General features: G+C 43.9%; 1 protein-coding gene across 4 annotated transcripts in view; it reads right to left on the reverse strand.

Moving 5' to 3' along the window:
- SMOC2 (SPARC related modular calcium binding 2) overlaps positions 1–21,468 on the reverse strand; it is a 170,274-nt gene that overhangs the window by 78,064 nt on the left and 70,742 nt on the right. For 2 of the 4 annotated variants that reach the window (XM_014843198.3, XM_044761224.2), the window contains exons 5-7: positions 16,668–16,715; positions 13,370–13,453; positions 12,369–12,443 (exon numbers count right to left, since the gene is read on the reverse strand). In XM_014843198.3, coding sequence (XP_014698684.3) covers positions 12,369–12,443; positions 13,370–13,453; positions 16,668–16,715 — 207 coding nt within the window. The remainder of the gene's footprint in view (positions 1–12,368; positions 12,444–13,369; positions 13,454–16,667; positions 16,716–21,468) is intronic. The other 2 variants (XM_014843199.3, XM_070515110.1) reach the window with 1 other exon arrangement.

Raw genomic sequence — 21,468 nt, forward strand, 5'->3', positions numbered from 1 at the left:
TAGCGCTTGAATTCTCCCAAACAGGTAATTAGTAACTTTTATAATGAACATGCACATGGACACACGCACACACATACACGCATACGAAATTCTCAAGAATGTTCTCTTGCTATTCGCAAAGTCCAGGACGGATCTCTGATGTGAACACCTGGAACTTAGTTCCATTCCTGTTTGTTGACTGGACATGGACAGACCCAACTGGCTGACCTGGGCTTTCACAGACATGATCTGATTCCTGCAAGATCATTCTCATCACCACCATTTTAAAGATGAGATAGTGAAGCTCAGAGAAGTAAAATGACTTGATCAGGATCACACAGCGACCTGTGTGGGACCCAAATCAGCCCCAGCGCCCTTCCACCCTCCAAACATGCCAGGGGAGTTGCTAAGTGGCAGCAATCATAATTCCCCTGAGAAAAAAGGCTTCAACTAGATTCACAGCCACTCGGAAGAAGGGATGGTCATACTTAAAACAGCTCAGCTCACTGAGTTCCCACTCGCGGTGTATGGGCTTGATAGCCTAAAGCCCCTTCTGGGCACAAGATGCTTCCGTCTCTCTCCTGTCACCTCCCCAGTCAGGTGCGTTTCTTCCCACGTAAATGAGGAGGAGGGCACGGCTCTGTTTCGGAGTCCAGAGAGGAAACACTGCTGTGTTCCTGGTTCTCAGACCTGCAGCCCTTCCACATGCTTGAAAAATGTTCTGCCCAGTGTTATTTCTCATCACGTCACTTCTGAAGCCATCCCTCTCCCCAGAGCACAGGCCTGGCGAGGCGAGAAATGCTAGCACCAGATCAAGAGCTCACAACAGGTGCATTTGACAGCCAAGCCTCCTAGGCCACTGTCAACAACAGAGACGCCTTGGAGAGAATGGGACCAAAGTCATTGCATGGCGAGACCATTGACTTTGTAATTGGACGTCTCTGCCTGACCCGCAAAGCAGCCGTAGGAAATTTGGAAGCACAGGTCTGGGCTAAACCCCCAGCTCAGCCACTTAGGGATTTTGAAACACATACTTAAACTATGAGACAAGAAGCATTCGATTATATTATGCATTAAAACACAGAGCACTTTGCTGATGCACACTAGGTTTTTCTACTGTAGCCACGCTTCTACGAAAGACATCATTTAGTATCAGACCTCATTAATTCAGTGGGGAATTAAATCTCATGTATATTGAGAGAATAAGGTCAAACACCCTATTACATGGTGAGAGCACCAAGGCCATATGTACATACAACTGGTGTGCATTTTCAACCAGCTTGGATAAAATTTGCTTGCTTTCATTGATAATTTTCAATACTTATGTCGAAATGTTGCACCTTGATCATTTAACCACGTTTGGGTACTGAGATCTAAGAATTAAATATGACTGAAATTAAAACCCTATTTCACAATTAGGAAAATTGGATCAATTCGGTTATGCACATTTTTAGATAGATTCATTAACATTTTTAAATAATACACTTTTAGAGTTCACACCTTAAAAAAGCTATTTGATTTAATACTTTACCCTCTCCAAATAACCAAAACTTTATAACTTCAGAATCTAGTTGGCATCTTGAAGTTTTTGCAATCGTATGCTTGAAAAATGGAAGAAAAAGGAAAATGAGGGACATAATATTTTAAAACTTAGAAATAAAGAAAGAAAATATAAATGGTTTTATTTTTCCCTAGGGAACGCAATTTACCATGATTTAAAGCAGAATCAAAAGATAATTATCTTTTGGCACTGATTTTAATATGTGCAATAAAACAAAAATTATGAACCCTGAAGAAAATAGAAAGATGTTTCCACCGACGGGGTCCCATAAAACCATGGAACATCTTAAGCATAAAGGCCATCTCCTGGATAAAAAACAGAGCTGATGTTAATGGTCAGGGAGGAACAAATATTTTCTCCCAAGTGGGAGGAGGATTTCAAAAAAGGCAAAACTGGGGCCTCTATGTTTTTTCCAAATCAAATGCAAAACTTACAAAGACAAGAAATGATAAGGCTACTAAGACCAGAGGCTGCTCAGGGCCAGGGCAGGCGGCCTGCACGTGTCCTCGGTCTGCGGTCACAGGAAGGCCCAGGCACCCAGCACTCTCCTCCAAGGTCTCCAAAGGGTCATTTCCTTGGCCCAACACTCGGCTTTTGCAAGAGCCAGAGGCAGAAAGAAAAAACAGACATGCTCCATCGCCAACTTCGGATTCGAAATAAATAATGAAACAAATGCCAAATGCCCCAGACTCGGCTCTGTCTGCGACGTTGTACCTCTGACCATGTCAAGAGGCTGCTGGCACCCCAAAGGCAGCTGCCCGTGCCAGGGGCCATGCAGACGGACCCCCAGAGCTGGATGAGGCCCTTTGTCGGTGCCCCGCTCGTAGCCAGCCAGGGCTGTGACAGCCCAGTGTCAAAGGCACCGTGAGCCTGAGAGGGTGAAAACACAGGTGCGTGCGTGTAGGGGGAGAGGAAACCTCAGCCATCCCAAACCAGCAGATTTTCAAAGCCAGTAACATTGACGGTGTTCCTAACACCACAGCAGTTGTCATCAACATGGTATCTCCAACGGGGAAACACCACAGACCACTCTAGACCATTAAAACTTGTATTTACCGGGTGGCCGGCAGAGATGCCAACATACTGGCCTTGACAAAGAGGGAAGTCACAAGGCTTCAGCATCCCCCTGAGCAGGGCAGGGGGACACCCCAGATGCTGGACCACACACTGCATGCTTACTACCAGGAGATGACAAGTGGGAGCCACCCACGGCAGACCTGAGACCCTCTACAGCCCCTCTGGAACAGCATCGCACACTCTAGGACACTTCAGTGTCCACATATCAGGGTGAAGGACTTAACTCGAAAGTGGGGGGCTCCCCGTAAACAGGCAGCAGAGATCCCCAGTTACCCACAGTGCAGAGTCCACTCCCTACTTCCATGTGGACACTCCCACTTGACATCTCGGGTCCCCCTAGTCCTGCTAGGATGAGTCCACGAGGCAGCGCTGTGGACTCAGAGTCAACTTATAAACGTGAATCTTATCTGCAAAACCCCTTCACACTAGAACCATCTACTGTTTGACCAAATGACAGGGCTCCACAGCCCAATGGGCACTGGAATCAACCACCACACTGGTCTTATGGGACTATGTGGATGGAATGATAACATGGCTCATGAAGAGCAAGCAGAAGAAGTAGGCTGCCCAGGATCCCCATCCTGTCTGAACAGGTGACACCGCACGAACGTGCTCATTCTCCACCCTACCCTCCCAGCCCCATACAGGGCATTTGGGGATTTGAGGGTGTCAGCTTGGGCTCTGTATGTGGTCCAGTCACAGGCCCCGGGGACACGGGGGTGGCTGGTGGAGTGTCTGGGGATCTGAACCCAGTTTGGCCCAGGTCTGCAGGAATTCTGTCCGGAGCTGCAGATCCCTCTGTGTTCCAACCTCACAGAAGCCATGAAGTGCCTGTATATCCCCACGGTGTGGTGAGACCTCTGCAGATCTGGGTTAACTCCGCAGATGGGTCCCCCAGTCCATGGCAGAGCAGAGTGCTGGGGCACGGGCTCCAGGAGAGGGGTTCAGGGCTTCCACGGAGAAGACGGGATTTGCAGGAGCCAGTTGGGCCTCAGCACATGACTCAACTTCCTGGGGACCTCACCTCCTCGGGAGCCCATGACGGAAGTGTCATGGTCAGTCATTGCCAGAGAGTCTGAGATATCAGGCCTGCATGCTCCCTGATCCTCCTGATGGTCCCCAGCTTTGGAAACACTGGACCAGATGACTCCATGGTCCCCACTTGGAAACACTGGGCCAGATGACCCAATGGTCCCCAGTTGGAAACACTGGGCCAGATGACCCGATGGTCGCCAGCTTTGGAAACACTTGACCAGATGACCCGATGGTCCCCAGTTGGAAACACTGGACCAGATGACCCGATGATCCCCAGCTTTGGAAACACTGGACCAGATGACCCGATGGTCCCCAGCTTTGGAAACACTGGACCAGATGACCCGACGGTCCCCAGCTTTGGAAACACTGGACCAGATGACCCGATGATCCCCAGCTTTGGAAACACTGGACCAGATGACCCGATGGTCCCCAGCTTTGGAAACACTGGACCAGATGACCCGACGGTCCCCAGCTTTGGAAACACTGGACCAGATGACCCGATGATCCCCAGCTTTGGAAACACTGGACCAGATGACCCGATGGTCCCAAGCTTTGGAAACTGGGCCAGATGACCCGATGGTCCCCAGTTGGAAACACTGGACCAGATGACCCGATGGTCCCCCACTTTGGAAACACTGGGCTGATGACCGTGGTGGACACAGAACAGAGGCTGAGTTTCGCTCATGTGTTTAACAGCTCCCAACACGTAATTTTTTTCTCTCCCATTAGCCACTTGGTCTCTTGTCCTCTTTGGTCAGCAATTAGAGGTCCCACGGAGACAGAAAAAGAAAAATCACTAAAGCAGGAAGCATCCGAGTTCTGAAGGACAGAGGCTTTGTGGACAGAGCAGAGAGGGCGCAACAGCTGGACCCAGGATGGGGGCGGTTCTGGGAGGGCGGAGCCTGTCTCCTCGCCACTGTGCAGATGATCAACTCCTCCAAATCCATCTGTTCTTCTCCAGGTTCTGCCTTTGCTCTATTTCCCGCTGATTAACCAGTAAAGGTCCTTTCAAACACGCCCCACAGAGCCAGTGCCCGAGGGAGCACCTGCCCACTGTGCCAGGAGGCCAACAGCAGCAGAAGCGTGAGAGAGCCCAGGCCCATGTGGACTCGCTTCAGGATCTCCCTGGGGGCCCCAAAAAGATGGAATTTGGAAGAGAAGTACCATTACCTTCCTCCACATGACAAGGCATTCCTCCGGCGACACGACTCATCCGGGCACACAGTGCTAGTTCCGTTGAAGGACAGCAGAGCAGCACCGAGTCACCTTGAACTCACCTTGCCATCAGGCCAAGACTCACAACTGCCTTTCAACCCCCAGCTACCATGCCCTGCTCCGGGGACCGCCTGCGGTCCAGGTTCAGCTCCTTAGTCTGATCCTGAGAGAGAGGTTTCCATGACTGGCAGCCGGGAGCTGACTTCCTCCCTCCCCGAGACAAGGTGAACGCAGGCTGCAACCCCAGGCCCGGGGAGTTCCCCAGTCTCCCCCAGACCCTGCCCTCCTTCCAAAGGCAGGAAGCTCTTGGGCCTCGACCAAGAAGAGCTGAAGAAGAGAGGAGCTGCCTTTCCTCCTGTCTCACCTCCAGGAGCCCTCTTTGGGGTGACGATGCCCCAGCATCTCTGGGTCCCCCCTGACACCCCAGAAACACATGCTATTCTGCTGACTCACGATGGCTTCAGCCTCTTTTGTGTCTCGGTTCTGCGTCTCCTGCTCACCGCGTTCCTGCTTCCTGCAGTAACTCTGGCTCCAGGCCCCCGGTTTTCATGCGGATGGCCTCTGCCTCCCACAGGAGCCGGTCAGGCCCAGGAGGGAAGACTTGGAGTGTCGTCTCCACATGTTCCTGCTGTGAGTGAGCAGCCCTGACTTGAGGGTCGCCAGAGCCGAGTCAAGGGCCCAGTGCAACCAAGATAAAGGGATGGCCCCCTTCTTGGTTTTAAATTGAAGGCTGCCTGTCACCTCTGAGCAGTCCCTTCTGGGGGTGCTGCACACTCCCCACAGATATACCCACCCTCATGTCCAGTTCAGGAACATTCACTTTTAAGTCCCACCCAACCACAAGTCACCCAGAGGCCACCCCATCCCTCCCCTGCCCCCTGGACCATGGGCCCCCAACACCCACAAATGGCCTCAAGCATGTTCACAGCCCCTGGCCTCTGGCCACTGGCCAGTGCCTTTGTTCTGGGCATTTTCCTTCCTTTAATCAATGAATTATCCCATAGAAAATATTCTCAGGGCTCTTCTGCACATTGGCCACGTCCACCATCGCTTGTCTGCGAAGACGAGAGCTGTCCAATTGTGTCTTGTGTTTCTGGTGGCTGACACTGTTGGTGTCACGGGATAATAATAAATGATTGTGAAGACATGGGGTTAGCTCTGTGGCCATACAGGATGTAATCTTTGTCGTCAATAAGACCTCACTCCAAGTAGGCAGAAAAAACATCAGGAGATACATGTATCTCTAAAAACCAAAGCACAGCCTGGAGAGTATGGAACGAATGATTCGGAGAGTGATGCCCAGGGCGGGAGACATCAGGTGGGCCAGGGTGGGCAGAAAGGGGGCAGAGAGGGGAGGCCATTTGTACATGAAGAACTGGGTCCAAGGAGACTCAGTGACGACCAGGAGTTGAGAATATTTACAAAGCAAAGTATGCCATCCCAGGAGGAGGACGTGAATGAGAATGTAGGTAAGACATGCAAGGTTTGCGCTGGGAACAAACTGAGGACACGGATCAGGAGGAATTCTCTAGGAGGAAATGAGAAAGGAGACATGAGGGGCGGACCAGTGGAAGACATGGTGACTCAGGAGGGTCTATTTCTCTGTGTGGGACTGTCTCTGAGATCCGTGAGCAGGCCACGGCGGGAAACATCCCCGTCTGTCCCCACCCAGCTTACTCTGCCCTCTCCCTCAGTTTAACAGAGGGTTTGAACTAAAGGCTTAATGGCCACGGATGGCTTCCTGTACGCCGTCTACACTTTAACAGGGGCCGCAGCTGCTTGACCCCGATAAGTAAGCACAGTGATACAGATCTCTCCAGTGGAGCACCTCCGGGGGCGGAGGAGGCAGTGCCATTCGGCAGCACCATAGCTGGGGCATGACTCGGGCAATCAGATGGCATTTCAGTCTCGTTTTTCAGAGATGGCTTCCTGTGTCATCTGTAAGTCATGATAACCTTCATCCGCCTCCTCTAGGGAGCACAACCAGGAGCTGCACCCACCTCACCGGTTTGTTAGGAGGGCTCAGTAAGGCAGTGGGATGAGGCACGGAAGGTACTTAGCACAGAGTACGCACAAGAAACGTTAACACTTCTTAGTATCATCACTGCTATTCCACAATAAGGAAGGAAAAAGCGGGAGGTGTTCAGAAGTCTGTCCCCTCTCCCTAAGCTTCCGATGCGGATGCATCACTCTCACCAGGAGAGCCCCTTAGAGGGAGAAAGAATTCCATTTGGTGTCAAAGTGGATGCTCAGATGTTGTGAGGCCAAATATGACACTGAAGAGTGGGGGGGAGGGGAGATAATGTTTATTAACTGCTAAATTAATTGCAATCATTTTCTTTGTTAATAAAGAAAAGGTTTTGATGGCAATCTCTTTCTTCGCAGTGTTAAAATTTTATTTACTTTGGTAAAAATATTTTCAGAAGGAGGTCTGAGGTAAATAACACTGATGCTGAAGCAAGGAAGACGGTATTTCTAGGTTAAAAGAGTCACGTGGCAAAATACCTCATCTCCCCACAAACCGTGTATATATTCAAGGGGCCATCACTGCATCTACATACGCTCCTACAGAAGCCGCGGGCAGGAGGCCGGTGGGATGCCCTCTAACCTCAGCCGGAATACCATTTCATGACAGGTTGTTCGGAGGACGAAAGGGAAAGCTTATGAATACGTTCTACAAACAAAAAAAAGAGACCAAATTTGTTATTAAACGTTATAAGGAACCCAGACCCGTGGCTGGACATGACAGAAGAGTTGTGACGCGGCACCGATGTTGCAAGGTATGGAGGATTTTGAAGGCGAGGGTCATCCTCGGATGGAGCACAGGGCGCATGAGTGGCACAGAGGGCAAGAAGGATGAGTTGAGAAGGAGTAAGTGGTAGGGATTAGGGAGGGCAGCTGGAAGCCCTGTGTGTTCCCAGAGGAAAAAGTCTAGGCCTGGAGGTGCAATTAGAGAAAGTAGGAGAGTGATGTCCAAAGTTAAGCTTTGATGAGGAACACGCACACTAGAAATGCAATAACTAGAAATAACTGCCCAGAAGAATCGATCCTTTGGACTCCAGTCCAGGTGTAAAGCACGTAATGAGAAGTCCTTTCAACTTTATGAGAGTTTATCCCATGAGTGAGGCTCTCGGATAACTGGGAATGGTCTCCGTTGGAGGTTTATGCCTTTGCAACTTGCCTTCTTCTTAAGGAACAGAACGTTTTTAAATACGTAGACACCTGCGCTTCCTTGAGCGAGTCTTGTTGCCTCTCTTGACACTTGTTTCTTCAATTGTTAAATTAAATGGGTTGGGTAAGGTGGACTCTGTGACTTCCCATTAATCCTATTGGTTATGCAAGGCAATTCTGAAACCTGGGCTTCTGCATGAAACCTAACCGATAACTTTGAGAAATCAGAAATAGCACTGAGTCACTACATGGCCCTGTGACAATGAAGAAGCCTCTCAACTTCTCTAAGCTTCAGGATTTTGTTTTCTTTTTCTTTTAATCTGGAAAATGATGAGGCTGGGCTAAATTATCTTTAGGATCCATTCTAGCTCTAAAATTGCATGATTTACATCCATTTAAATCTATCCTTGTTTCACCCTCTCTTCCCCAAACTCCTTTTTTGGTCCTAATTAGTGCCCCATATTTCAAACAATAGTGACTTTTTGTTTCCTAGTACAAAAATATTTTCACAGAAGTTTCTTAGTTCAGACACCTATCCTTCACTCCTTCCACATTTTGTTCAGTGTCAGGTATGATAACAGACCCAGAATAAGATCCCCCAAAACACTAATTAACGGATAGAAATTAAGACAAGTTTTTTAGGCATGAATTTAACAGATCAGTATATTCAGAGGAAAAATTAATACGATGGCTATAATCTGGTTCTTAGTTTTTGTAAAGATTATGGCACTTGAAAATAGTTGGACAATAATCTGTTTCTCATTCTTGTTAAGTAAAAAATAATAAAGCCTGAAAGAAAAATCACGCAGACATAAATATGAACACAATCAGCTTAAGGATGATTTTTCAAGTAATGTATCCCACAGAATAATCTTTCTACCAAAATTTTGCAAAGTTAGCCTTACATTAATTATACTTCTCCTCATTCTTTCTGGGCTCCCCTCTCCATAAGTCACATTAGCAAGGTGAGTGACTGCAAACAGTGCCATGAAGACACTGTGACACAAGCCTCAGTATCTCCTTGACCTACAGGTGAGATCCTCTCAATTTGTTTTAAAGTGGTACCATTTTATGCTTTCACTCTATAGAAATTCGTTTTATTCAAGGGCTGCGGAATCCTAAACACACTGATATCTGTAATTCGTGATCAGCCCTTGTGATTTTGTGATGGTGTTAATAGCTTATTCAACTAACAAAAAAACATCACATCGCAGTCTCTTCGTTAATACTCTAGATTGATTTTAAAGGAAATCAGGCAAAAATCTAAGAAGCATTTAATGTACCACAGGGAAAAAGTATTGGTTTAATAAACAGATATATGAATGAATTTTATATGATTAAAAGACAATATGTTACAAAACTTCTCATCTGGTAAAATTTTGTAACCAATTTTTATATCTTCTATGAGTAGAATAATAAAATTGAATATAATAAGATGTCTTTAAAAAGTCAAGAAATAAATTGACACAATTATATATTGATAGGAAACATTGAGTAATACATTCTTAAGTAAAATGCAATTTCAGATTCACTCATTTATTTAATATATATAGACCTATGTAATGGAAGTGATGCTCTTCTTGCTCAGTGAAACAATAGGAAAATATTTCATTTATATTTACATTGAATTTCAATTAATAAAAGTCTAGTAGTCAAACTGCAATGGTATTTAGTTAACCGTCTTTTCTAGCTATCTATTTGTTTATTTTTTGTTTCATTTAGTTTGTTTTAGGAAAAGAAGAAGCAGTGATGCCATCAGAGTGCCAATGGAACATGTAATAATAAAACTTTTTATTAACTTAACAAGTAAACATTTTTGAGTGCCTACAAGGTGTAAATTCTCATAGACAAGGAGTACTTTATTTTCTTGTGAAAGAATGTTTCCTTCTAAAAAAACTACTATTGCTATATGCTCCAAAGCATATGTGACCACATCCACATGAGATGCACTCATTATGCTTGGCCAACATATGCCATGTATTTGATAACAAAAGTAATAATATATTATTTTAACACAAACTCATTGGTAAAAAATACTACTTTTAACTGATATAAGTAAACATCAGGGAAAAAAAGCAAAGCAGTCTCAGTTTGGCCTCTTCTGTAAAAGAACACGAAGATGCACTGAAAAACAAGGTAAAAATTTAAAATACACAATAAAAAATGTCACAAATTATTTATGTTTTGTTCAATAAATGTGTCTACTTCTACCAAAAAAAGATTATTAGTAAAAGCATCTTTTAAAAATAAAAGTTAAATAAGGATTAAACACAACTATCTCTTCAAGATTTTGAAATCTCAGTGACAACAGTAGTCATGACGTAAACCCATGCATTTTGCCATTTTGTTGTTAGACTTAATAAATTAAATAGTATTTTTAATATCTTAAAATACCAGTGAGGCCTCACTTTCTTCAGACCCTCAGAAAGGACAGGCGTCTGAACAACTGATATTAAACACAAACATAATCCGGTAATTTCACGTCCCATGTCTATAAATCAACTGAATGTCATCTTTTTATGTTTTATCCATTTAGGCTGATTTAAATCAAATTATAGTGTAGGGTAACTTATGTAAACCGGAATTTCCTGAAACATTATTTTCAGTCCCACTAAATAGTGAAAGCCTGCACTGTCGTTATTGGTTAATTATAATTGACAGGTCATTTAAAGACCTGAAAACCTGGTAACAGCAAGTGATGGGTGAAACACAAAAATGTGCTTGTTCCATGAGCTTATATGGAACTTACCCTCAAAACCTGAAATAGTTGCCTACTGACCATTAAAATTGCTTTTGAAAAGATGCACATTTCCAGTGACATTGTTTACAATAATTTTATATTAGTTTCTTAAATTTAGTTTAGGTACTGCCACATTGCTTCTCCCACAAGAAGCTTTCAAGATGCACCAGTAAATCTGAAACATAAAAGTTTTAATTAATTTCCCATGCCCTAATCTACCTGGTACAGAACAAATCAAATGACTTTTGGAAACACAGTGACAAGACTGAACAAAACTAACTCAGTTTCTAAAGTTCACAAGAGAAGCCTTCAGGTTACTATTTTTATGCAATAGGAAAACATCCACAACAATAATTTCTGAGAAAAAGATTTTGCAAATTCTATAAATATGTTTTAAATTTCCCTGCCATTTGTACACATGTATCTGATAGTCATAGGAATTTTTCTTTTTCTTATCTCAGCCCAACAGGAGGGGCAGCCAAGGCGTTCTCGGCAGTCACAAGATGAAGCCGAGCAGTAAAGATACTGGAGTTGGAGGTGGTGAGTAAGGACCATCACGGGGAAGAAACCAGGCAGGAAGGATGTATCTGGCCTCTTCCATCGCACCCTCCTGTTGCACCTTCATGGCTCATTCTTCCTGGTGCCTTTGCAGTTGTAAATCAGTGAACATTTCCACCATATAGAGCCTGTGGCGGGGCTTCCAGTAGCCAGCAAAATACCAAGACTAAGGCACTTTCCATCAAGGCTCCTTTGTGAGGTGTGTATGTAAGGGGCATAGGTGGTTGGAAAGAGAACCAAACCATTCTTAGCAGCCAGAGCATTGATAAACTTTGATGTTTATGCGCAAACTAATATTAAAAATGCACTTTGAAGGGAAACACGTAACCACAGGGAACAAAGCTCGAACGCTGAGGCTGCCTTTGTGAATGTTGGCAATTTTTTCACTCGAGGTCCATCACAGAAAATTCATGTTTTTACTGAGCCTGTGCTCCCTCAGCAGCTGAATACTTTAAACCTAGAATGACTGCTTTCTTCCAACAAGAGTTTATGAAAAACTTCATTTGAAAAGGCCAGAGGAAGCACACTCGCCATCAACCGACAGAGTGAATGAAAATTACAGAATCAGTTTTCATGGAACCTGTGAAAGGCACTAACCAGAGATGAAGGGACCCATTACCTGTCCACAAAATGTTAAAACAGTCCATTTTAGAGGGTAAAGGTCTGTCAAAGGCTCTTTTGTAGCAAACGCAATCCACACAGTTTCGAGGATTTTGAACTAAATTAGCCGTGTGTTTTGACATCTCTGAAAGTAGGTCAAAAGCAAATACTCGTTTCCAAATATTTCCATTTTTTAGCCTAAAACTATAGTTTGCTTGGCATATACAGAGAAACCTTTTAAAGAACTTAAAAAAAATTAACAAAAACACTAAAATTCGAACAATATTTTCGTGGTCAAGTCATAAGAATTATTTGCACGACTCATTGGTAAGCAAGGAAAAAGATGGACTATACACTTAACTTCAAGAAAACAAGCCACTTTCTAGATCTATTAAATAGCTCCTTACAAAGTGACATTGGGCCCATTTTTACCTGAATTCTTATTAGTTTTGTTCTGTCGACTTTTAACTTGTTCAGTCCAAAGCGTAGGGTAACGTGAGGCAATATCTAATAAAGCAAAATAAAATCATAATTGTTTTTAATTCATCATAAAAACACAGTGTCTCTATTAAACATGTCAGCAGGTAGCCAAAAAAAAGTTAATAAATAAATACATATCTCACATTTTTAAAGAAACAGTTAAAATGATTATGTGCATGAGACATATGGAAATAATAATATACATTTATAAAAGTTTTTAGCATAATCTTTTACTTTCTGTCTTCATCCATAAGTGTAAATAAAAGCTATATGAATCCAGACAGGCACCACTTGAAAGAAAAGGATTTTAGCAAAAAGATGAATATACAGAAACATGTCCTTATGTGGTAAAGAGAGAGATTCATGCAATCTACAGGGTTTTCACTCAGCTGAAAGATTCAGCACAACGTGCAAGATGTAAAATAGAACTTTTGCCTAAAACACCAGGAATAAGACTTTTTTTCAGTAATCTTGTCTAATAAGATTTTTTTTACAGTGTGGATCGGTCACGCTCTGGGCCTGAGAACCACCCTGAAGCCGACCCGAGAAACATCTTTCACACGTGGTACTTTACAAAGCTCAGCTGGTGCAGCACATTGTGGTGAACACATGATGCGAAAGATGTGAAAGTGAACAGCGGAAACGGCATATTCTATTGCACCCTTTTGAAATATATATTTTCTATTAGCCAATCATAAAATTTCAACTCATAGATTTTGACTTAAAAGAAAGGCCTTTGCATTGTGCCGTATGGAAGCACCATGGCCACATTGAAAATCCTTGCTTCAAAGCCATGGGGAAAGGTAGTGGGTGCCCCGCCAAAGTTGGAAGTGGCCAAATCCCGTCCATTTTGGGTGCGGTTCTAACAAGATGACTTCATTCCACTTCCCAGGTCCGTGACCACCCTTGCTCTATTCCCCCCCCCGTAAGACCCTATTTTGCCCCGGGCTCACCTTCTTCATCTCCTTGAGGCTGAGTCTCCAACGCGGGAGCTGAGGCATCATCTGAATTCAGAACGGAAAAGATTTGCAAGGAGACTACAATTATGAGAGTAAGTTAAGTAAGTGTGCATACAGGATGGATGCTAAGGATTTGCAAACAGCCCCCACCGATCAATCCAAACCACAACCCAGGACCCATGTAACAGTGGACACTGAGGCAGGGGCTTGCCTAAAACAACACGGGGATGTTCTAGTGAGCTGCTGCTTTAAAATGCTACTCAAGGCTCAGAACAACGTTCCCTGAGGGCAGTGTCAGGTGTGGGTCTAAAGCTTCAGAGCCCATAGGAATACACAGGAGGGAGGAGGGAGAGATAGAAATAACATGAGCAAAGAAATGTAGCAGAAGGAATGGAGACTCAGGGCATAAGAGTCAGCGAGTTGACAGAGGAAGAGAGAGATGAGCAGGGGTGGGTGTGGGGTGAGGGAAAAGCAGCTATACTTGACAGGGCCCTGCTTTCCTGAGCGGAAAGAATCCTGCAGTGAACTGCTGCTCTGTGCATCTCTACACACCTTCAGACCCTCTCTGTGCACTTGTGCAGTAGAATGACACATCTGAGAGACTGAGGTTGGTGGGGGGAAAGGGGAGCAGGGCAGGGATGGGGTGGAGGGGACAGAAGTGAAATTGTCAGAGACTGGAGGAAAAGAGAGTGTGGATTCTGAAAAGACTCTGCATCATTTCATTGCAGACATACATCCAAAATGAGTTATCTTTATTTGGTTGAAAAACACACTTTGGGTTCCCCGGTAAAATATAAGTTTTTAAAGAGTTCTGAGACACAGCAGGACAACATAGTGACTGAGTTTCTAAACGTCCTGCTCCAGACAAGTGGGGCCCCAACCGGGATGCGATTACAAGGCGCTTTGTGGGCGCTCCCAAGAACCAGCCTAGTTTTTTTTCACTCAAGCTCACTCATGCGATTTTGTTATATAACAATTTCAGGGCCAAAATACAATAAACCATGTTGGAGATAAAGGACAGCCGCAGGTTTATCTAGTCATCTGTGATTCATACTTTCCCAGCTGTCTGAAGAATAAAAATGAGGTTTCTCGTAAGCTCTTTTCAGGGGAAAACCAAAAAGAAGTTTTAAAAAAGTCTTTAACTTGGAACAATCTCTTGAAAAAAGTTCGCTATTTGTCAAAACATTGACAAAATGTAACATCATTTATTGGAGATGTCCAAGTCTAATATGGATAGTAACCACAAACTGACAGTATTTCGCTATTGCATAGTTTGTCAACTTCTTCCAAGAAACTAAATCAAACGGGGAACATATTCAACATACTTGAAACTCTTAAAAGAACAAACTGAGAAAAAGTCTCTAAAGAGCATATTTAAAAGTCTTTTGGAATGACAACAATGAAATGCATTGTTAGTGCTGCGCATTTTTGCTGAGGTCTCAGCAGGTCACCACTTTGGGGCCACCAGCCTGTTCCCAAATAACTGGGTCCGTGCCAGACTGAGAACTCAGCTGCTTAACCAAGGTGGCAGGCAAGCGAGGGGCATCATTGAGAGGATGATGATGATCGTGGGCCCCCATCCCGCCCTCCCTCCTACCCCTCCTTTCAGCACCACTGCCTCTTCTGTTTTCTGTTTCTGGCCATCTGTCCTCCATCAGCGTGATGCTCCTCACGCCACTGCCCATGCCCTGGTCCCTTGAATAGTTCTGTCCCCAAATAACAAACCCAGCGGCACCTACTGAACTCAGCCCTGAGAAAAGGACACGCCGCCGTGGAGAGCTGCGCGCTTTTCATTTTCCCTCTACTAGAGTTTGTTAAATGTCTCGTTTTCACCCATAAGCCAGCTTTGTTGCTTAAGTTCAGGTATTTCCTCCGTTACATGCACGTGGATCAAGGGGCTTCAGCAGAAGGAATATGCTTGCCTTGCATTCCTTTCTGTGCCTGCAGGCTGATTCCTGGGGACTTTTTTTCTTTAATTTTTACAGTGGATTCAACAGACATCGCAATGAGTAGGATGAGGGCGCTCCCTCTGAAATAGTATTTCCTTCCATCTCCTCCTCCCCTTCAGCATCTGATCGATTTCTCTAATCATGAATATTGTCACTTCCTCTTCTCTAAAAAGTGTTGCTATGCTCACCCCAATGTCTTATAGACTCAAATCCAAGCAGCTTTTTCTAACATTCTGTGCAATTTTAGCTCATTCCCCTCCAAAGATAAACCCTCTCTCCAGTCAGTATGCTGACTATACCTGCCTGTCATTTTCTTCTACTTAGAAAATGGGCCATTTTCCTCAACTATGAGGCTTTCTGTTCAACATTAGAGCTGTCCCAACCTTAGCACTCAATCTTTGGCCCAGTCAAATACTTCCTCTTCCACGAAGCCACTCGGTTGACTCCTACCTCCTGTAAACCCCCACTGAGTGCTCTCTACACAGTTGACAGAGCCTCGTCTGCTGGCTCATGCCTATCCCAGGTCTTTATCTTAAAACAAGAAGACTCTACCATCTTTCCAAGGCTGGGGCAGGGCCCATCGTGGTTTCAGTACATACTTAATAGAATTAGGTTGAATAAAACTCAGTTCTATTTGTTTTTTTTACCATTTTTCTTTATTACTGGCTCCTATACTCAAAAAAAAAAAATGCCTAAGATTTTGGTACTAAAACATTTGTTTGATTTCATTTTGGAAATGACTTCTGACTTTAAAGGTTGATATAGGATAAAAATAGAAAACGTGTAATGAGGTCAAAAGGGTGATCGCTGAGGAAGGGGCTCAGGGACAGAATGAGACTCATGGCAGAGCAGAGAGATGAGAAGAGCCCGGATGCCACGAAGTGGTTCCAAAGGAAATGTTTAACTGTTCTATCTGGTTCTTGTTAGTACCAACCCCGGGGAATTGACTGTCATAGGTGGGAAAAGACGTTGCTCTTTCTTATGGGGAAGAGTTGAGACATCTTTATTAGTGGTCCTCAACGATTGCTATGCTTTGGGATTACACGTAAAGCTGAAGTCCCCTCCACAGGTGGGTGGAACCTAACAAGATCTACAGGTGGTCCCAGCACAAGCCAAGTCTGAGATGCCCTTATGGGGACACAGGTGGGCAGATGGCACGCCCAGCACCACCAATCTTAAGGGTTGAATAAACATTTGTTGAATGAATAAATAATTAACAAATCACCCCAGCTCTCATTATCATCTCTAGTATACGTTTAAATTATAACTTGAGAAGTTATTTTAAGGCACCCATTGGATTAGCTTTAACAGATCATCACAAAAATTCATTTTAAGATAGTTACCTGTTTTTCCTGTGCCTTCACGTTGGGGTAATTTCTCATTTACAGAACCTAAAAGGGGAAAATAAGGAAAGAAATTATTCCTTGTTCATTCCAAAGGGTTATCAATAATTGTTACAGAAATATTTTACTCTGTTTTGATTAATTCACAGTGCTTTGTCATTTTCTAGTTAAATTATATAAGCTATCTAGTGCCCTGGTGTGATACTGTCGTCTGAAGTCACAAGCTCTAGACTACGAAAGGTAAGCCTAGTCTTACTTCTCGGTACTAATTAATTGAACACGTACATAAGACCCTTTACTGTACAATATATTGCAGTTTCTTCATCAGAAAAATGTCATATTAACCTTCTTAATATATATCCCATGTTGGGGCAGTAGAGTGAATTAGAATTGAAAAAGCCAATGTTTTTTAAAATTATAAAAAGTTGTGCAACTAAACATAATTAAAAACCCTAGGTGAGCTTGATACCAATTTATAGAAAAGAAAATTGAGGAACCACCTTTTTGTAAAGGAGCACAGGAAATATCTGTGTTACAAATATGAGGTATGGTTCTTTCTTCCCCATTAGATTGAAACTGCTAGAGGTACCAACATTTTCCTCATCATTATTACACCTACTCAAAGGAAGACAAAAAAGTTCTGTTCAGAAGTAATTTAGAATTTATCTGCCGATTCAGTTTAGAATATTTCCACTCAGGATTCACTTAGAATTACCAAAGTCACATGCGAGGTAATACTTGTTAGCAAATACAGCTCATGACATAGAACTTGACATCCATTGTTGTTTCGATTTTGAATATGACATTGAAACATAGACCAACATTTATACTAACGAATAAACTTGAGATGTTTTGAGAATGTTTATCTGTCTCTTAGAAACATAACAGTGCTGCAGGAGGTAACGACTTATTGGAGGAAAGGATGCTGAAGGACAGAGAAGATGATATAGCCTTGTGGGTACCACTCATTCTCTGGAGATACTGATGTAAATCACATTCAGGTGACAGGTTCCCAGACACTTACCCAAATTCAAGTCAGCGGATTCACCTAAAGGAACAAAATACAAACACACTGGAGCTGTATCCAGCAGTGCCGACCCCAGGAAAGCGGAGTGGGTTTCTCATAGGACTGTTCCGTGGTCTCTGCTCCAAATATTTCCACACTGCTTCCAGCACGGGAGGAGACACACCCATTCCTCCCGGCTGTGTGTCTACAAAATCACTGAATAACGTGCTTTTGGAAGTTTACTTCTTTCTGTGGATGAGAAGGACCACGATTCTCCCCATTCATCTATTTGTCCATTTTAGGCGCTCCCTAAAGCAGCTGTTGGTCATTCCCAGCTGTTGCGTTACCATCGGTGAAATGTTACATCATTTCCAGGCGTCAAAACACAGGATTTTACTGCTGGTAAGAATTCCCTGGGATATGAAATGGGCCTCATTGTGTGGCCTCTCATAAAATGTTCCGAATCCTACTTTTCTTGTTTCTCCCTCTTGTATCATCTCTTTTTGAGTCTGGATTTCTTAAAGAGCTTACGTTTCTTAGTCATTAGTTTATTTTAATCATGTGTTCCTGCCATGAGTCAAAAAATGGTTTTCTACTTTTGACTGGAAATGATAGTATTTCGGAAGTATTTCTGAATATAGCTATGTAGGTTTTAATATTCTGAGCTAAATGTCGTTTAAAAAGAAGTAACAGGCCCAAAATGGAGTCCTTGCCCCCACGACAGCAAACTAAGATTTAATTACAGTTTCAACCCATCCCAGGAATGTGACCTTTTTAACAGTCAATCTGCAATTTCCTGAATAGTCTACTGAGAAAATCTGCCTGATGAAACCCCTGCCATTTCCTTCCCCCATGTCCAGGCTGAAGTAATTCTTTCTTTTCTTTTGCTAATAATTTCCTTCCCCCCCACCCCCCCACTTCTGCTTTTGAAAAGCTTCCATTTTGTACAGCTCCTCAGACCACCCTCCTGTCTGCTAGGTGGGGTGCTGCCAGATTCATGAATCCTTTCATAAAGCCCATTAGATCCTCGATTTACTCAGTTGTGTATTTTGTTTTTTAACAATGTAAATATCCTAAATAATAATTAGATGCCCCCCACGAGAGAGCTCTTCCCCTGAACTAAGATAATATTTTGTAAGCTAAGGACTGAAGAATACGAGCTACTGATACCCAATTCGATTTGAGGTTGAGATCTGAAGACAACATTTAGAAATTATCCACCTCCGCCCTCAGGCTTTCCTTCTTTCTCTGAATCAACGGACAAATAGAAATGGCAAGCAACAGGATATACTGGAGTACATGAGGGAGCCATTTTGTGCAAACCTAATTTGGCCTGACTTTGTTTTTCCAAAAGAGTCTGGCATGGCCATTGAGCATGCATTATATATGTGCTTTAAGCATTTGCTGTGGGAAAAACAAATGCCCTTAAGATAAAGGTGCAACTTCCCCCATCTTAGCATTTCCTTAAGGATAAGCATCTCTCTCTAGGCTAGGAATTGACTGCTGCACTCATCTGTGACCACCCAGCTCCAGACAACAGACCTGCCACCCTGCTGTGTCCATCAATGGCTGTGCTAACAGAGCAATCTCGTGACTATTGTAAAAGGGACATTTCAATCACATAAAACAACCTCTTTGAGGGTGTATAAGCAGTCTGTACACCCCACTTCTTTGGTGCCCTTCCTTCCTTAAGGAAGGAAGGCACTGGGCTAAGCTAGTCCTCAGATGTGACTCAGAATAAACTCACTCCAATTTTCATTTATAGATTAGTTCTGGATTATTTGCATCAACACAACCAACATCAGGGCTTGCTCATCAGCCCCCCTAAATTCAATCAGTATTTACTTAAATAAGCCATAAGAAAATAATTCCATCTTGTTGTTAATATACAAGAAATAATTTTAAGACAGAACCAAATGTCCCTCGATGATCTACTCCATGATTCAAATACAGTCATGTGCCACATAAGGACGTTTCGGGCAACGATGAACCTCATACACGACAACGGTCCCATAAGATTAGTACCATCTAGCCTAAGTGTGTCATAGGCTGTACCATCTAGGTTTGTGTAAATGCACCCTATGATGCTCACACAATGATGACATTGCCTATTGATGCTCTTCTCAGAACATATCCCCATCATTAAGGGACATTTGACTGTACGCTACCACACAGAATTTGGAGGAGATTCTAAAGGGCACTTATTTCATCTTCCAATTGCCTGGACAAAAAGACTCCCCCAACCTCCCTGCCCCAGCGCTCCTTGTAGCATCCTGTCCTCAAGGATGCAGGAAACAGGTGAACATCACTGTCCACATGGCAAAGCAACTATGCAAACTAGAATCCACGAATCCAGAACAACAACAACAAACAACCGTTATTGTTTTTTTCTGGAGATATGGCTTTGTTGAAGAACTCCCAAGATTTTGGAACAGGCAAGATTCTAAGATGTAGGTGCAGAAAGGGGGTCTAGAAATAGGGGGTCTGGAAGACAGTAAACAGCTTTGCAAACCCTGGGCTCATCGGCTGTACCTGCAGGATCTAATCACTGTCCACAGGAAGACTCTGCTGATCGCTGCTCCACAGATCCGTGTTTCAAAGGACACATTTGAATTCCCTCCATTTGTGAGATCTCATCCCACTTCAATGCTATCTTAAAAGGGTGGCTTTTTTAGCAATTAGCGTATGTGTTTCTGGTGGAGGAAACCACAGAAACACAATGTGAGGAGAATGTCTAAGGTTTAATGGAGGAATAATGAACTACTGAGCCTTGTAGCTCTAAGGCCTTGGTTCAAATCCAGCTTCGCTCAGCAATACCAACTTGCTGCCAAAACAGCCCCAGTGGAGGACACAGTGTTTTGCTTAAAGAGTTGGTGGTCTAAGACAAGATTCTTTCACAAGTCCTAAGTGCCCTTTAAAAACAAGGAAGGACAGGAAGATCTGTGATGTGCACGGCTGGAGGAGGAGTGAGAGGTTTAATGAGGTCAGCTCTCTGCGGGCGAGCACTTGTCCAGCACGCGGGATTGATGACTCCTTCAGAACACAGCCAAACAAGCCACAGTGATTTATCCCTTTCTGGGAACCTCACGTCCAGGGCAGGTTTACAATGTCGCGTGGCTTTGCTACAGAGGAAAAAAAAAAAAAGATAGAGAGAGAGAGAAAGAAAGAAAGAAAAGGGGAACAGAAATAGAGAGGGGTGCATTCTTCCCGTGTCTTCTGGACAAGCACTTCTGTTGGCTGCAGTTTCGAGCAAGCTAGATGACACTGGGCTCTCTGACAGCGGAGATCCCATGAAGCTTTGCACTTAAATATCGTTTTCCTTATCCCTTCTAGGCCCTTCCTCCAGGGTAAAAATTACTGGGCTTCTCTCAGGAGCTCCATGGTTGCTTCTGCCCTCCTACTAGTCAGGACAGTATGCAGGTGACCTGAATGACCAGGAACACCAGAAGGGGTGGTGTTGTAGGAGGAAGGCAGAACGTGGGCAATAGAACAAGTTCACTGCCTACCAGCTCTGTGACCCAGGTGCCCCTCACCTGTCCAAACCTCAGTTCCCCATCTGTAAATGGGCCGTGCAGAGAACACGTGCCTCCCAGAGCTGAATGAAGCTGGTTGAATGAAGTTGAAGAGAAACCAACGTGTGAGGGACACACAATCAATGTTCACTTAAAATACTTCAGGACGCTCAGCTATCTGCATGTTATACATACACCGTGTGCAGCCTCTCTCTTCATGTTTCTATATTTTATGCATAAAAGCTGTGACAGGGCCTGCTCTCAACAAAGAGCAATGCTGTCT

Source organism: Equus asinus, chromosome 1 (genome assembly GCF_041296235.1).
Source record: "Equus asinus isolate D_3611 breed Donkey chromosome 1, EquAss-T2T_v2, whole genome shotgun sequence".
In the NCBI taxonomy this organism is placed as follows: Eukaryota; Metazoa; Chordata; class Mammalia; order Perissodactyla; family Equidae; genus Equus; species Equus asinus.